Source organism: Anguilla rostrata, unplaced genomic scaffold (assembly GCF_018555375.3).
Source record: "Anguilla rostrata isolate EN2019 unplaced genomic scaffold, ASM1855537v3 scaf0934, whole genome shotgun sequence".
NCBI classification, from domain to species: domain Eukaryota; kingdom Metazoa; phylum Chordata; class Actinopteri; order Anguilliformes; family Anguillidae; genus Anguilla; species Anguilla rostrata.
This window is the reverse complement of record NW_026986305.1, coordinates 87,679-106,643: the sequence shown is the minus strand read 5'-3', so window position 1 is coordinate 106,643 and position 18,965 is coordinate 87,679. Positions and strand designations below refer to the sequence as shown.

Sequence of the window (18,965 nt, the reverse complement as noted above, 5' to 3'; positions counted from 1 at the left end):
TGGAATGCAGGTCAGGACCGTCCCCGAGTACACTCCTGAGAGGACCCGAAAAGCTCTAGCACCCACTATTTGGATATACCACCCCCATCCCAGGTGCTATACTGTGCTGTTATGTTGTGTGCTGTGAGGCCTAATTACTGATGTAACAAACATGTGTGATCACAGACAGAGCCTCCGTGCCTGTGAGATGTGATCTTATGAGGTTTGATGCGTATAAACGACTATCAAGACTGAGACAACTTAGTGAGTCTTTGGAGAATGCCTCTGCATGCTGTGTAGTGGGTATTTCCCTGGTGCATATTGTACTACAGTCTGTTACAGTGGGAACATGTCGTCTGACCTGATGATTTCCTGTCTGCCTCATGTACCTGCTTTCAGTGGTTCCCATCATTTCAGAGATTATTTGGCACATTGTATGGTACTTAGCATTTTTATGGATGCTGATAAGTTGTAATTTTATTGAAATTAGGCTTGGGGCTGCTGGATGGTTCATTCGGTTAAGGCACCACGCTGAGGTGCGTGGATGAGCCTCATGGCCTTGGGTCGAATCCGGACCGTGCTGACTGTGGCCGGTAGCTCCACAGGGAGACGCACGATTGGTGCCTGTGTTGCCCAGGGTATGGGAGAGTTCAGTCAGACAGGGATCTGTGTTTCATCGCTCTCTAGCGACCCCCCTTGGGCGCTCTTATGACTGCATGTCAGAGCCGCTTATGAAAGGTCTTCCTCCAGTGTGAAAAACAGCTTTTCTGTTCTATTCCATTACAAAATATATATGCGTACAAGCTGAAATGTGGTAAATGTTTCTTTTTCTCATCCAAGCAGAGTAAAATAAGCCATTAATGTGCAGACGTGTTATCGTATCAAACCTGATTTTTTTTGTTGAAGAAGCACAGCCTTAAAAAGAACTCCGTCTGTTAAGACACGTAGGCCTTAAGATGGTCTAAATGCCTTCAATTATATAAACATGTCAGAAATACAACATAAAAGATTTTAGTTATTTAACATAAAATAAAATAAAAATCGACTCGTAGGTTGCCGTTGTTCTTACCATCACAATGCACTCTGGGTAGTGGCATCAGATCGTTGCACGGGTCCCTGTCCATTGCTCTTGTCCATTGAGCGGCATTGAAAATGTCTTTTGTCCAGCCTTTTAGATTCGAGACAGAGCGGTACATTACTCAGCAGGAAAGCACCGCGGATAGCCCTCATCAAATAAATCAAAACGATGAAGATCGGAGGCCAGAGGAGACAAGAGTAGTATAAGAGATGGTGTCTGTGCAGCAACTGCTCGCCATCGCTAACAAAGACGGAAAAGTTTCAGAGCTAGAGCTCCGCTTTCTAGCACTGCAGCAGCTGTTCGAAGTCACTTGACCATACGGATCAAACTATCGCTTTTGGTGAAACTGAAACGCGTACATGACCGTCATTAATTTAAACGGCTTAACGTAATTATTGATCCGCATCCTTAAATCTTAAATCGGTGATAACACCTCAGAAGCTACGTGCAACGTCTTGAGTCTCAGAGACAAGAACAGGCTGGTTCCCAGAGAGAAACTAGAACCTAGCAGCACCATACTGAAACTGTACTCAGACTGCCATCATTAGGGGTCTTTACTACAGAGTGTGTTGTACAGGGCCGCAAATACAAACTGGATTTTGAGGTTGTAAATACACGGCAGTTGCCACTGCTGTCAAGGTCCATGTCAGAGGAGATGGGGCTCATATACTTCACCATCCCAGAGGAGCTCAGAGTAGAAGGGCTCAACACAGTGGACAACAGCCTCATCATGCTTCTCACTAGAAGTATAGTCATCGGAGCATATCATGATGTCTTCAACAGTCCAGTGGAGGCACTCCCCGGGGAGGTTCACTTTGAGTTGGACCCAGCTGTTCAGCCGGTGCAGTGTGCACCACGCGACGTCCCGGTGGCTATGAAGGAAGCTGTGAAGGCTCAGTTCGACAGATACGAAACAGAGGGTCATATCAAATCAGTCAGTGAGCCCATGGATTGGATCAGCAACATGGTAATAGTCAAAAGACCAGAAAAGCTGCGCATATGTTTACAGCCGCACCATCTCAACCTGGCGCTCAGGCGTTCGCATTACATCATGCCCACGCTGGAGGATGTGCTTTATAAGCTGCCTAAAGCCAAAGTTTGCACACCGGTGAATGCAAGAGACGCTTGTCTTCAGTGCAAACTGGATGAGGCTAGCAGCCTCATGACCAGCTTTTGGACCCCCTGGGGCCGGAAGAGGTGGTTGAAACTTCCATTTGGCGTGTCAGTAGCCCCAGAGGTCTACCAGCGGAAACAGCATGAGCTGTTGGAAGGGCTTGAGGGAGTGGAGCCTGCAGCTGACGACATTCTCATCATAGGCTGTGGCGACAGCGAGGAAGAGGCAGGCAAACACCATGATGCCAAGCTAGTAGCCCTTCTGGACCGCTGTCGACACACTGCGGCTCAGTGTCAAGAAGCTTCAGTTTAAAGTGTCTGAGGTGCGTTTCCATGGCCACATCCTGTCAGCCGCAGGTCTCAAAGCTGACACAGAGAAAGTCAGAGCTGTTGTAGACATGCCAGTCCCACCCGATGTCAAGGGTGTGCAAAGACTCGGATTCGTCACTTACCTGGCTAAGTTCCTCCCGTGGCTCTCAGAAGTATGCAAGCCTTTGAGGAGACTCACGGACAAGGACACAGTTTGGCACTGGCTGCCAAAGCACGATGCAGCTGTCAGGGAGATAAAACAGCTTGTGACAAGCGCACCTGTGCTGCGATACTACGACGTGTCAAAACCCGTCACAGTACAGAGTGACTCCAGCCAGCATGGAATGGGCTGCTGTCTGATGCAGGAGGGACAGCCTATTGCTTTCGCATCGAGGGCACTCACACCTACAGAGAAAAACTATGCGCAGATAGAGAAGGGATGCCTGAGCATAGTATTTGCCTGCCAGCGCTTCTATCATTATCTGTATGGGCGATATAATATCACAGCGGAGACAGATCACAAGCCCCTTATAGCAATCTTCAGCTGCCTTTTTTTGTATGATTTTATTTTTGTGTCATTATAAGAACATGACATCCTATACTTTATCACAAACATCCTAACATAAATACAAGACATCCATACATACCAAACATTACTAGGCTTACTTCAAAACATCAAACTACCACATAATTGCTCAGTCCTACATATCTACCCGTATTTCCAAATCAAGTACCCCCTAGTTCATATTTAACAACTTCGCTATCCATTACCTTTTCACACAGCCTCTTTTGCAAATTGACAAATTATCGGTTTCATTTTTATCAGTCCTCCAAGAAAAAAACAAACAAAAAAAAAAAAACAACAAAGACATCTTCCTAAACATTTACCTACTGTAACTATGAATGCCCCTTACGTACTGCCTTCATTATCTCGTCCCATACAGCTTCAAATTGTGCCATTCTGTTATATCCTATGGCTAATATCTTTTCTATATTTAAATAATAAAGAATTTCATTTCTCCAATGTTGTAGTGCTGGAGGTTTAATAGATTTCCAATGTCTAAGTAAAATATTTTTAAATACCATGGATGAAAAAAGGATTATCCAACCCCAAGGGTGTCTCACTATAACATTGTATGCCACATCATGAAATAAACAAATTGATGAATTAAAATTGAGTTTTACTTTAAGCACCTCTGACAACCATTATGTCTAACCATATCTTCTGAACTTTAGAGCACTCCCAGAAAGCATGTGCTAGTGAATCTTTAGTTCTACACTTGAAACAATTGTCTGATGTACTACTATAATATTTATGAATTATATCTCTCGTGTAGTAAATTCTATACATTATTTTATATTGGATTAAGCGTAAATTTTCATTAACAGTAATATCATTGGATATATTCCAGCACTCCCTCCATTTTGAGCCAATGTTTGTTCTTCCCAAATCCTGATTCCATGCATTTATCTTACCTTCCAAGAGTTTTTCAACTGGTAGGATTTCTGCAGGATTTATAAATGTTGCATATCATATTATTATCCTTGGTATCAAATAAAATTTCCTCAACTGTGCTCTGCTGTCCAAATAAATGTAGGTCAAAATTCTGATTTATATAGCTTCTAAGTTGCATTATTTAAAATTTGTTAATCATTAGACAAACTGAATTTACTTTGGAAATCTGTTCAAGACATAATTGTATTACATTTTATGAAATCATTTAAAGTCTCTATTCCCCTTGCTCTTCAGGTAGGCCAATGTATTGTTAAATTCTGCCGGGCTATTCAAGGATTGTTCCATAAGATAGTGTTTTTTGGGACTGATATTGGTTCGCCCAGTATCCTCTTAATTTTCTTCAATGATGTTACAGTATTTCTTACTATAAATTTTGGAATATTCTTAATATTATCCTTTGAAAATAAATATGTAAAGAGGTCATGGGGATGAGCATCTCCAATATGAATCCATTGTTCTTCCTTTGTATATTTGACTATATGTCGCAAATAGAATCCTTGGGTGGCAAGTTGGTAAAACTCTGTCAGGAAGGTTAAATCCACCCTCTGATTTAGGTAAGTGTAAAGTTTTCCTTTTGATCCTATGAGTTTTTCATATAAAATCAGTTATGGCAGAATATGCTTTTTTTTAAAAACCTTTTTGGCAGGGTAATTGGTATTATTGAAAATAAAAAGAGAAACTTTGGAAGCCATGTCATTCTAAAAAGATTAATTTTGCCTATGAGATTGAGGGAAGATTATTCCATTTAGTTAAGGCGTCTTTCATATCATTAAGTAATGGGATAAAATTATATCTGTTGTTTATTGTCACTAATTAAACATCCTAAATATTTAATATTTTTAGTCCACTTAAATGGTAGTTGCGCATCATGGTTTATTCTTTTACGTTTCCCTATTGCCATTATTTCGTTTTTCTCCATATTCATTTTATAGCCTGAAATACAAGAATATTCGAAAAAGATTTTTAATAAAGGAGATATGGAGCTTTCTATATTTGTTAAATATATCAAAATATATCCGCAAATAAATTATGTTTGCCAATACTAACTCCCGTGACATTTGGATCTTGTCTAAGTAGTTCTATTGCTAACGCAAAAAGAAGCGGGGAAAGAGGGCAACCTCGTCTAGTGCCCCTCTCTAAAGCAAATTCAGCAGATAATATATTATTAGTATAAATCTTCAGCTTCTGAATGCTCCCAAGCGCTTGCAGAGCATGCTACTGGCTATCCAGAATTACAACCTGCGAGTTATCTATAAACCAGGACCGGAAATGTTTGGAGTGACACATTGAGCAGGGCTGTCACTTCTAACGCGCAGCCCGGCGCTATGCATGCAGAGCACACAGGCGGCAGTATGGTGGGCGAGCAGCTGGCAATTGAGCATATAAATATGGCTGACAATCTTAAGGTGACAGACAAAAGACTGCTACAGATCAGCAACACACAGACAATGACAGACAGCTGCAAGTCGTGAAGACTACTATCCTGAAAGGTTGACCCGTTGACAAGGAGGAAACAGGGCAGGCTGTCAGAGAGTACTGGCCTATCAAAGAGGAGCTAAGTGTTCAGAATGGAGTGTTGTTTAGAGGTCAGAGAGTTGTGGTCCCAAAGTCATTGCGTCCTGAAATGCTTGCCAGAGTCCACTGCAGTCACATCGGCGGCGAGGTCTGCTATAGACAAGCACGGGAGACCATATACTGGCCTGGAATGCAGAGCAAAATAAAGAACTTTGTCAGTCAATGCACAACATGCAATGAGTATGCTATTGAACAGCAAAAAGAGACAATGCTGAGCCACAAACTGCCTACACACCCATGGCAGATTGTGAGTCTGGATCTTTTTCAACACAGTGGGAAGGGCTTTCTGATATTAGTTGATCACTACTCAGATTTCTGGGAGATTGATATTCCAGCAGGTAGTGTGTCATGCGGAAGTGTGGCTCCACGATCATATCTGGTGGAGGTTGAGGGCTCCTTCTATCATCGCAGTCGGGTCGATCTACGTAAGGCCGAGTCAGTGCCATCACAAAACCCTATGGTGGGGTCAGAGGGGCCTTCACCTGAATGCAGTGGGTTTCAGCCACCGAGTGAAATGACGGGGTGAGAGGGCATGCATGTCCTCTCCTCAACATACTCCCAGCAGGCTTTACAGCAGTTTGCATGCCCCTGGCCCACCACAGACTTTGGACACGTCTGCGGTCCCATCGGCACCCCATTCCCCTGCTCTCTCTCGATATGGCCGTCAGATACGGCTTCCCAACAGACTGAACCTGTAAGTTTACATGGACTGTCAGCAACAGAGCCTGTGTAGAAAAGAAGAAAAAAAAAAAAGAGAGAGGGAAAGCAGACTGTGGACTGTTTCTAACGTTCAGTGTTTGGACTGTTTAGGGGTTGTTGGAAAAAAGGGGGAGGGGAGGATAAGAAGGGCTGTTTAATTGCTTTTCAGATCCAGGTCATGCTTACATTGTCTTGTATAACCATAGCCGCGTTTCCACCAAAATTACCCGGAACTTTTAGTCCCAGGAACTACTTTTCAAGGAACTAAAAGGTTCCTTCAGCCCATGGTTGTCTGCGTTTCCACCGCGGTCTAAAGTCCCGCGAAGATTAGGCAAATTAGCCCACTGACGTATGAAAAAACGACGTTGTCGTCGGTCCATCTGTCCTATGATTTCTTCTGTAACCCCATACTACCACCGAAGTAGCCTACATTATTTTCTAATAACCGGGACAGCCCAGAGGGGTTTATTCCACTTATATACAACGGGTTACCAACAATGATTATATATGGTTACTTTTGTATTTATTTATTTATTTATTTTTTATCGATTTAATCACCTGGAATTGAAATATTCTTCTGCAGCCGTTTGGGCTTATTCTACCATTGTCAAGCAAAACTGTCGTTGGTAGTTGAACTTGGACCGTTCTTATGCAACAAATAGGATATAACAGGCCAATAGTCAGATTGTAACTGTTTTATATATTCTCTCAAACACATTCATTATGTTTTTATGCGAACATTCGCTTTCATGTCTTGACATCCGAAGCGACCGAATGCGTTCACATTTATATGTATAACTGGCAACAACAGCAGAAAACATGCACACGTTGTAAACAATTTGCTGTTTGATTACTTTCTCATCGTCAATTCCATATCGCAAATCGCAAAATGACAAGAATAGAACGAAAACTCGGACTTGCGTGAAAATTTAAATTAGTAGTGGTACAGCCACCGTTTGCTTTCCTTCGAAGTTACTGCTAGCCAAGCAGCGAAGTGTGCCCTCCAGATGCGAACCATGCACCATAAATTAGTCCATAGTCTTCCTGGTCTTTTCGTGGAATTGAAGAATGGCAGTAAAATGGAGTAAAAAAAGCTAAAGGGACGGTTACTAGAATTAACCTTTTATTTTACCCTGACAAAAAGTGCGGAAGGTGATTTCCAGTTTGCTTTTACTGTATCACCAATGTTAATTACGCAGAACTACCGCATACCTCACGTAACTGTATCAAACGTTTTGAGTCAATTACAACGGGCTAACAAAGAAAATCCGGAAGAAAATATTCAGCAACCGAATTAATCCGTTTGAATGTTTTAGTACGTAATATGCTGTCCCAGCACGAATGCTTAGCATTTTATAAAACGAATACTAAAGCAAGAAAAGAGCAGAAGAGCACACGTTATAATTCCAAGACGTTGGCAGGCTAACCAAAAGTAGGCTACTGCGCCGCATAACATACAAGTTTGATTTGAAGTTATTATGAAAATAAATTGGTTTGCGCCTGCTTATTTTTAAACATGGCGCCTGAAAACAAAAAACACAAAAAAATGCTGCGAGTACTCGACCAATCAGAAATGTTCAGCGCTGCAAGCTCCACCCAAAAGGTTCCTGTACTTTCGGAAAGTACTACCCCCTGAGCAGGAACCTTTGGGGGGTAAAATAAAGCCCCAGGAACTAAATTTAGACCCTAGTTCCTGCGGTGGAAACGCACTGAGTTCCTCAAAAGGTTCCTAGTTCCGGGGTATAGTTCCTGCGGTGGAAACGCGGCTTTAGTTCCTGGTAAAGTAGTTCCTGGGACTGAAAGTTCCGGGTAATTTTGGTGGAAATGCGGCTTAACATGGCGTTCGGTCTCGTCTTTATAACACTACGAACCCAAACAGTCACGACCCAGAGTGCATTGTGACGGTAATACCAATGGCGACCTATGAGTCAATTTTTATTTTATTTAAATAACTAAAATCTTTTATGTGGTTTTTATGACATGTTTATATAATTTAAGGCATTTACACCATCTTAAGGCCTACCTGTCTTAACAGATGGAGTTCCTTTTAAGATTAAACATAAGGTCATGTCATGGCTCTAGCTCTATCACATGGGTGTTTGATGTAATTACAACACGGAAAAATTTACTCAGACGAGCTGGCTCCTGTTAATATAATATACTCCATACTGGTGTGTGGCTTTGGCAAACTTCTGAGAATTCCTCTGCAAACTGTGTAGTGTGTGTCTTCCTGGTGCCCCTTGTATTAAAGCCTGTTAAAGAAAACCTGTCTACCTCATGTACAGTGCCATGAAAAATATTTTCCCCCATCCTGATTTCCTATATTAGTCCATAGTTTCAGATCTTTAGAAAAAATGTTATATTAGACACACACACACACACGCACACACATACATACACACGCACACACACGCACGCGCACGCACACGCTTATACACACGCGCGTGCACACACACAGACAGATGGTTTGATACTGTGTCTTTGGAGGCCCTACTAGACTGAAGGCTTTTCTTTCTGGGGAGGCTATGCTCCTTCGGTGTGTGTAGCAGGATGCTGGCCATGTTCTACCAGATCGTTGTGGCCGGTGTCCTGTTCTGCACCTGTGTGTGCTGGGCTGGGAGCCTCTACTCCAGGGACACAAAGAGGCTCAAACTGATCCAGAAGGCCAGCTCTGCCGAATTGGCTGGCTAGTTCTGACAAAAATGATAACGGCAAGAATATTGAGCTGACATCTTTTACGGAGAAAAGGGATAGATTAGTATTTAGATTTACAGCAAAACTAGCGACAAATCGGTGACCAATTATAAAAATAGACTGCCAAATTTGCACAGGAAACAAGTGTGACACATGTAGTTAACTGACCTTAACAGATATTCATGTTACCACACAAGTTAGATATTTGATCACATATTTTTATCATGAATGTTTGTTCAATGGGTGAAAAATACATTTTAATCTACAACAGGCCTGTTTGTGATATAAATGCATAATACATAAGACAACTGCTTTAGTAATGAGATAAATGGTATTATATAGTTGGAACTGCAATGTGGGCTGTTTTTCATGCAGTGTTATGATCAGTGATAATATTCTTTCACTTTGACTCCACCTTGCCAGTTAAGGTGCTCAAACGGCCATAAGGAGCTCCACATTCGCCCGAGAGGACCACGTCTCCATATATGGAGCCCACTTCGCCCAAGTAGACCACGTCTCCAAATAAGGAGCACCACCTTAGCCCGAGTAGACCACATCTCCATATAAGGAGCACCACTCGCCGTGTAGACCACGTCTCTATATAAGGAGCACCACCTTCGCCCAAGTAGACCACATCTCCATATAAGGAGCTCCACCTTCGCCCAAGTGGACCACTTCTCCAATAAGGAGCACACCTTCGCCCGAGAGGACCAGTCTCCATATAAGGAGCACACCTTCGCCCAAGTGGACCACGTCTCCATATAAGGAAGCACCACCTTCGCCCGAGTGCACCACGTCTCCAATAAGGAGCACCACCTTCGCCCATTTAGACACGTCTCCATATAAGGAGCACCACCTTGCCCAAGTAGACCACGTCTCAATATGAGGAGCTCCACCTTCGCCCATGTAGACCACGTCTCCATAAAGGAGCTCCACCTTCCCCGAGTAGAACACGTCTCCATATAAGAAGCTCCACCTTCGCCCAAGTAGACCACGTCTCCATATAAGGAGCACCACCTTGCCCAGAGTGACCACGTCTCCATATAAGGAGCACCACCTTTGCCCAAGTGGACCACGTCTCCATATAACGAGCACCACCTTTGCCCAAGTGGACCACGTCTCCATATAACGAGCACCACCTTCACCCGAATAGACCATGTCTCCATATAAGGAGCTCCACCTTCGCCCGAGCAGACCTGTCTTCATGTTAGGCCACGGGGACGCTGTGCTCACCTCATTTGGGAAATGGAGCTGTGGATTGAGATCTACACACATGCTCCCCTCTGCCTGGGACCAGGGCTCTACTCCCACCTTTGTGTCCTACGGTCCCCTCCTCCTCTGCTTGCCTCACAAAGGGGTTTGATGCTCTTTCACAGGAAAGGTGTCTCTGTTTGCCTCCTGTCTGCTGGTCTCCAGTATTTCCCAGAAGCTTCCGCAGAGCATGGTCATACCTCCATCTGTAGCCACCCTGTGCTGGAGCCGTCTCACAGCCTGACAGACCTGCTCGTGTCCTGTGCTGGAGGCCGTCTCAGAGTCCCTGTGCTGGAGGCCTGCTCTGTGTCCCTGTGCTGGAGACCTGCTCTGTGTCCCTGTGCCGGAGGCCTGCTCTGTGTCCCTGTGCTGGAGCCGTCTCAGAGTCCCTGTGCTGGAGGCCTGCTCTGTGTCCCTGTGCGGAGGCCTGCTCTGTGTCCCTGTGCCGGAGGCCTGCTCTGTGTCCCTGTGCTGAAGGCCTGCTCTGTGTCCCTGGGCTGGAGCTGTCTTAGTGTCTCTGTCTCTCAGAACGTGCCAGAGGCCTCGTTTGGGTGCAGCACAGAGCGGACGGTCTCATCTGCACCAAACCATTAGCATAGGTTCTGAAGAGAAGGCAGGGTGTCATAATTGGCCCAGATCAGGAAGCTAAGCCTGGCTTGTGGTATCTTCCACCAGTCTGACCCCCTAGCGATCAGTCCTCACACTTTCCCACACTGTCCATCCTCCCAGACCACCTTAGCAAACTGGAACCACTTCTGCAATCCCTGCATAGGGGGTGACCCAGTCTTCTGTGCCTCTGTTTCCCTGCTGGGGAGTTGTGCCCTCTGTTTCCCTGCTGGGGGGTTGTAACCCCTCTGTTTCCCTGCTGGGGGGTTGTGCCCCTCTGTTTCCCTGCTGGGGGGTTTGTGCCCTCTGTTTCCCTGCTGGGGGGGTTGTGCCCTCTGTTTCCTGCTGGGGGGGTTGTGCCCTCTGTTTCCTGCTGGGGGGGTTGTGCCCCTCTGTTTCCCTGCTGGGGGGTTGTTGCCCCTTTTCCCTGCTGGGGGGTTGTCCCCCCTGTTTCCCTGCTGGGGGGAAGCCAGTCGGTCAGCAAGCAGCTGCAAACATAGAATGCATATCAAGCCACTGCAATATGTACCACAATTAAACCATCAGTGAAAGCCCAGGATATACAGGTATATTTATAAATCAATGACAAACTATGTTCTACAGCATATCCACCAATTTACCCACCCAGATATAATTTCTGATTAACAATGTTGTACATTTTAAGCTTTCATAAAATGCCAATAGTACAGATTCTGATGTAGTCAGCTGAAAGGAACTTCTTAGCTTACAAAGGAGATGGTACAGTTGAATTGGCACATCCAATTTGTTCAGGTGCAGGGCATAAATAATATGTAGGTTTAAAAAAAATGTCTGATGTTTGAACAGGCTAGGCAGAATTTGTGTCATTTCAAACAAATTGGAATATGGATTTAACATCAGCATGCCTTTGGAGCTGAGACACACAAGTGAGTACGTTTAACATGGTCGGTGAAAATAGCGGTGATATGTGTTATTCAACCAATCATTTAAACAGAAACATTTACACTCTAGACATTTGACACGTAAACAGTAAAAATAACACATACAAATGCAACATTGCAAACTTGCACCAGCAGGCCTTATCTGATAGAAGAAAAATAATCACATTATCAGAACAGACAGAACAGACATTGCCACAGGAATACCTAACAAAAACGCAATTTTCCCCCATGTGGAATAAGCCGGCATTTTGGAAAAACAGAGTTGCGTGGTCTCTAATAAAAATAATTAATATGGCTTACAGGCTCGTCACGTAACAGAAATAATATAAAATGACACCAACACAACAATCCTGTAATGTAATTACAGTATCACATTTTGCAGTAAATTATTGACTTATCAATGTTCAGTCCAAAAGCTCTTATTAGATGCCACGGTTGACATTTTTAAGTTGGCCTTACAATCCTTCCAGCTTCTCCCATTGTTATGCCTGGATTTATGACATGGTCAATCACTGTGGCTCTAAATTAATTCGATACAACAATATTTCTTCTATCTGCTTGACCACAACCTCAGCCACAACCACGGCCCGTCCATCAGTACCAACTGCATTGGGCTGCTCCATGTTGTCAGACACTGCTGAATGTAGTGCTGTAAAACAGCCTTTTATGTTGGGATTATCAATCGTGCTGCAATGCGACTCACCTGGGCAATGTTGCTGGAAGTGACGAGACAGGACTGCAAACATCTTGACTTCATTTCACAATCTGCATGTCTAGCAATAAGCATTGGAACAGTGTACTAATATGAGACGACTGTATTGTATAAACTGAGTGTGATTTAGAGTTGTGCACATTGTGGGTAGGTACTGCAATCAGTGTCTTAGGGTAAGAATTTTGCCAGTCAGTTTGGCAAATTGAGTTTTCCACATTGAGCCAAAGCAATCATAACATACTGTAATGCATTTGTAATGTGTGACTGCAGATATTAGAAATGCATCTGAAAAAATGAGAAACTGTAGGGTCTCAGGAACATCTCAGAGACTGGATGTCATGCAAACCACACTTCTGTCCTGATTTTGGCTTAGTGGTCTAATCCATTCAACTGATGTGCAGCAGATCCAGGTTCAAACCTACAGGAAAACCATTTATTTGAGAGGTAATATACATATACCAGCTCAATAGACAAGCAGTGATTTCAAAATGTATTGAGTTGTGGTTACACTACAGTAACAAAAGCAAGCATTCGTCAGACACTACACATCTTTTCTTATAATGGATTTTATTTCCACTACTGTAGATGAATGTCATTGCTTCAACTGCAGATTTTAGCCCCATGCTGATATACTCATATTGAGCCCAAACATAATCCCATACAGAATATCAAATAAGTACTACTGCGTCATAGGAGTTCAATACATCACACAATAATAAATCATAACACCAACACATCTGATATTTTTATAATTCAGGTTTAATCATTGCATATTATTGAAAACTGAAAAAACAAAAAAACAAACAAACAAAAAAAAAACAATCCCAACAGAATTAATAAGGAAACTCAATCCATCATTGTTTACAGTAATGAAAGGAAATAAGTACACTGCAGTGATCATTCTGCATTCTCCCTATCAGCTGCATTTGCCTACAGAAATTTGCACATTGGAAATCTTGTGAAAATGAATGAAAGCAACTGTAAAAACTAGTAAAATGCACATTTAAGTGCAGGAGTTTGCCACTGGCTTCTTTTAAAAAAGATGCAGATAAAGGAGACAGAATTACTACTTCAAAAACATTTTACCCTGCCACCTTTTGGCATTATTACTCTCAATGTTATATTAATGTTTTAATAATCAAAAGTACATAAACACACCTTAAACATTTGCAATATAAATGTATTAAAATGTAAAAAAAATAAATGTGTGTGCATGTTTGTGTGCGTGCGCATGTGTGTGTCTCTACTCCAGTTAGCAGAGGGACACTGAGGAGTATGTGTGTTGACACGTGTTTGTGTCTTTGCACGCATGTATGTGTGTGTGTGTGAGTGCATGAGTTTGTGTGTGTGTGTGAATGTGTGTGGATGTGAGTGTGTGTGTGTGAGTGACTGAGTATGAGAGAGAGAGAGAGAGAGTTTGTGTGCATACGGTTATGAGCGTGTGTACGTATGCATGCATGTGTGTGTGTGAGTGAGAGTGCACTGGTGAATGTGTGTTTGAGTGTGCGAGAGATTGTGTGTATCCGTGTGTAGGTGGGTAATTGGGTGTGTGAGTGATTGGGTGTGAGAGTGTGTATGTGCGTGTAAGAATGTGAGTGTGTGCGTGCGTAGGTGTGTGAGTGCGTGAGCATGTGTGTACATCAGTGTGTGTATTTGTGAGTGCGTGTGCATGAGTGAGTGTGAGAGAGAAAGGGTGTGTGTGAGAGTGTGTGTGTGTGTGTGTGGATGTATGTGTGTAGGTGTGGGTGTGTGTGTCTATGTGTATCTGAGTGTGTGTTTGTGTGCGAGTGTGTGATTGAGTGTGTGTGGTGTGTGTGTGTCAGTGGGTATATGAATGTGGTGTGTGTGTGTTCATGCATGCGTGCGAGTGTGTATGCGCAGGTGTGTGTGTGTGTGCACGTGCATGTTTGTGTGTGCGTGCATGTGTGTGAATGTTTGTGTGTGCGCGCACATGCGTGTGTGTGTGTGTGTGTGCATGCGTGTGTGTGTGTGTGTCTAGTCCAGTTAACAGAGGGACACTGAGGAGGACTCCCACACATGAAATCCAGCACAGAGGGGTGTGTGTTGAGTGAAGTGTGTGTGGAATCTGTGCAGGAGGGTCAGTGTGTCTGAGTCAGAGACGCTGTAGAAGGACAGAGTGCCGGCCGGACGGTCCACACACACTCCTACCCTGTACACACACACTCCTCCACCAGCACCACCATCATCATCACACACTCCTGCTCTGCGGTAGGGGGAGGTGAGGGCAGGTATGAGTGTTTGGTTCTTATTGTGCCAGACAGAGTATCTGAGTTTATCAGAGTCACTGAGTTTATCAGAGTCTCCGTGTTTACAGCACTTCAGACTCCAGGAGTTTTTATTGAATCCAAACACAAAGTCAGAATCCCCTCCGTTCCAGCTGATTCCTTTATATGTCACTGCTATATCAGCCCATCCCCACTCAGACACACTGAACTCAGCCTCCCAGTAACAGCGCTCACACACACTCTCTCTGCACACAACCTGGGGCTCGTACTCAAATCTCTCTGGATGATCAGGATATGGCTGCTCCTCTCTCCCCCGTGTGTGTGTCACCCTCCTGTTCCCCTCAGACAGAGACAGCTTTCTGTGCGCTGTGTTTGGATCCAGTGTGAGCTGACAGCCGTCTGCACACCAGAGACATTAATGAGATTAATTATCATTATTAATATTCACCTCTTTATGTGTGTGAGAGAGAGAGCTGTGATAGTACCTGTGTGTGTGTACATGTGTGTTTCTGTTTGTGTGTTTATGTGTGTAAGAGAGAAGTCTCTCTCATTCACACAAACACACACACAGAGCAGAGTGTGTATCTATGGAAAGTGTTCTGTGTCGATACACACTCACATTTCCTGGGTCCTGGTTTGGTCCTGTTCTCTCCTCCATGGTCCACACTGTAAGAACAGCAGAACAGAATTCTAAATTTTAACCATCCTTTATTTCCACTCTCAACACACCAATGACATCACATAAATAAAAACAAACACACAATAAAACACAAAACAAGATCACACGAAAAACACACATCTGTCACAAAGGAAACTTATTCCATTCCCTTACCCTATTCCATGTGCAAAAATAGCTCCCCTCCCTCCACTGAACATAAAACACCCTTATAACACACACACTCTGAAACACACACAGGTTCTTCATTGCTTTGTAATACAGAAACTCCACCATCACTGTCCCTGATCAAACCCCTAACTACAGCAACTACATCTTATTTACTGCAGTGATCCCGTGCAGCACCCTCCACTCACGGGCGGTTTTAGTGATTTGGAGGCCCCAGGCAAAGACCAATGTGAGGCCCTTCTCCATTTTGTTTAATGCAATCATAGCTAGTGAACAAAAAATATTTGGAGTTAACAACAGTTAACAAAGCCACAGAACTTAAGGACAGACCCAAATGAGAATTCTAACTAAAGAACTTCAAATGACCTTCAGTCAGTTAGAAGAAGACATGGCAAGAAAAAGATTATATAATCTTTAATTCTTTCAAGACAAAAGTATAGTACATGCTTTTTGATAAAGCATTTGAACATCCACTATTCTCTAGGGGTAAAAGTCCTGGTCCGAGCGGGTGTGTGGTTTGTGGTGGGCTGCTGCTGTCTGTCGGTGTCGCCTCTGGCACTTTCCTTCCACACTGTAGCTGGTTCAGCACAACCAGCAGAGAACGCTAGAAGCTGTAGTAAGTGTGGTGGGTGTACAACAGGCTGAGGCAGCAGTAAGGCTGCTAATGTTAACTAGCTCAGCTTCTTCAACTAACGTTACACCTATTGTAACGTCAGCTAGAGTGAGAGCACCTATTATCAACCAACTTCGTTCGACAGACAGGAAAACGTAAACTGATTTGCAACTATATATTAAACAATAGGCGAAATATCGGTAACAACCTGTACCTAGTTATGTAGGAAAAATATCCTCGTTATCCTCCAGTAGTTATTTTTTTAAAGTACTTTCGCAATTTTTTTAATGTGCCGGGAAATAACTCAGAGGTGGTCCAGCGCTAGATTTTGGTTGCTAAGAGGACGTGTATCGACCACCCCATATAAATGAATGGAACTTGACATAAATTTGCTAGCATACTGTATAAGTGTCCTGTCTTGGGTATTTGAGGTTAATATGAGAAAGGGTGGTCGCTAGCATGTCTAGGAATCCGTACATATTACTGTTGTAACCAAAGTCGCAGGATGCAAAATAACAGTTAGGAAAGCAGTTTGAAATTAAGAAGCAACGTCTGCGCCATTGGATTTAATGGGTCGCGATGAGATAATTCCTAGCGTGTTGCTTGTCTTAAAGTTGATATAGTAAATAAGGCTGTATTACTATATCAAAATCTAACTAAATGTATATGCATGAAGTCGGTTTTTTACATTTAGACAATTTATTTTGTGTATTTTTAAAGGACTTACATTTAAATAGGTAACAATGTCCAGTTCTCTCGAATAAATACGAAGTAAATACACTATGGTTAGGGTGGTCGATAATAGGTGCTCACACTCTATTGTTGCTCCTCCGTCGTGGAGTCTCTGGCTGCTGTTTTATTAAAGAATTTCGTCAGTTTAGGCAAACTTTCCTTAAACTGGGCGTCTTCCTTCTTCCTCTTCTAAAATCCACTTTGAAAACACTTTATGGTAACGATAGTGACTCTCTGCCTCTGATGGCAACTCAAATTTCTACGTCATTGATTAGGTGCAAATGCAGGAAGGTCCAGGTGGAATAGTCCATTAAATGTGGGTGATAATAAATATTGGCAAATATAGATATTTAATTGGATAGGCCTACATTTACATGTAGATAGATTTACTTTAATCTATTACAGATTATCATTCGTTTTAAGCGACAAGAAAAAAAAAAAGTTTCATAAATAAAAATAAAAAAATAATAAAAAAAGGAAACACAAATTTACGAGGCCCCTTCGGCGGACGAGGCCCCAAGCAATTGCCTACCTATGGCCTATGGTAAAACCGCCTATGCCTCCACTGTTGACCCCCAACCCTCAAGGGTAACGCTGGTTTGAACAGTGCCCTCCATGCCCCCACCCCCCCCCCCCAACTCCTTTTGTGTGTGTGTGTGTGTGTATGAGCTGCAGTGTGGAAACTCTCTGTACTTACAGCAGTGTGAGTGTGTCCAGTTTAGCAGCAGACAGCGCTATCACTCATGAGTCTCCTGGGTGATTGTATCTCAGGTCCAGCTCTCTCAGGTGTGTGTGTGTGTGTGTGTGTGTGTGTGCTGCAGTGTGGAAACTCTCTGTACTTACAGCAGTGTGAGTGTGTCCAGTTTAACAGCAGACAGCGCTCTCACTCCTGAGTCTCCTGGGTGATTGTAGCTAAGGTCCAGCTCTCTCGGTTGTGTGTGTGTGTGTGAGGGTGTGTGTGTGTGTGAGGTGCAGTGTGGAAACTCTCTGTACTTACAGCAGTGTGAGTGTGTCCAGTTTAGCAGCAGACAGCGCTCTCACTCCTGAGTCTCCTGGGTGATTGTATCTCAGGTCCAGCTCTCTCAGGTGTGAGGGGTTTGAACACAGAGCTGAAGCCAGAGAATCACAGCCTCTTTGTGTGACTCTACAGCCTGACAGCCTGCAGAGAGAAGGAAAAACACACCGTACACACATTAAAATAAACTAACAGGGCTGTGTGTGTCAAACACATAGCAGTGTGTTACACACCTTACACACATTAATATAAACTAACAGGGCTGTGTGTGTCAAACACATAGCAGTGTGTTACGCACCTTACACACATTAATATAAACTAACAGGGCTGTGTGTGTCAAACACATAGCAGTGTGTTACACACCTTACACACATTAATATAAACTAACAGGGCTGTGTGTGTCAAACACATAGCAGTGTGTTACACACCTTACACACATGAATATAAACTAACAGGGCTGTGTGTGTCAAACACATAGCAGTGTGTTACACACCTTACACACATCAATTGTTTTCAACCTTCCCAAGTTCTCCCACATCACTCCCCTGCTGAGGTCACTCCACTGGCTACCAGTCGCTGCCAGGTTCAGGTTCAAAGTCCTGACCCTCACCTACACTGCAGCCAACAGGATGGCCCCATCTACTTACAGCACATGATTAAATCCTATACGCCCGCTTGACCACTGCCTTGCATCCCCTGCCATCCGGGTAAAGGGTTCTATCTTGTCTCTACCACAGAGCTTCTCTACCTTATCTCTCCAGTGGTGGAACGAACTTCCTGTTCCTCTACGAACCTCTCCCTTACTACCCATCTTCCGCCGTGGTGTGGAGATGAATCTCTTCAGACTATACCTGGACTAACTAACTATCACCACTCTGTAGATCATTTCTATCACTTAAATCCCCCTATTTCTACACATGTACCTCCTGTGCCACTCATGTTACATGTACCTCCATCCAGCACTTATTGTGCATTGTATCACTGCCTAGATGTTGTTGCTTGTAATGCCTCCTAGTTTGACTTAGCATAGGTTAGGTCAGAGAAATGTTCACAGTGTCAACTG

The 18,965-nt window shown here is 43.5% G+C and overlaps 1 protein-coding gene across 11 annotated transcripts in view; it reads right to left on the bottom strand.

Moving 5' to 3' along the window:
• LOC135246809 (NACHT, LRR and PYD domains-containing protein 12-like) overlaps positions 1-18,965 on the bottom strand; it is a 140,719-nt gene that overhangs the window by 47,921 nt on the left and 73,833 nt on the right. Inside the window, exons 12-14 of one of the 11 annotated variants that reach the window (XM_064320076.1) lie at positions 17,885-18,046; positions 15,318-15,364; positions 13,194-15,097 (exon numbers count right to left, since the gene is read on the bottom strand). The exons of the other annotated variants lie outside the window; for them this stretch is intronic. Of the exons in view, the coding sequence (XP_064176146.1) occupies positions 14,457-15,097; positions 15,318-15,364; positions 17,885-18,046 (850 nt within the window). The 3' untranslated portion in view covers positions 13,194-14,456. Of the gene's footprint in view, positions 1-13,193; positions 15,098-15,317; positions 15,365-17,884; positions 18,047-18,965 lie in introns of those variants that run through there. 11 annotated transcript variants of the gene reach the window in all.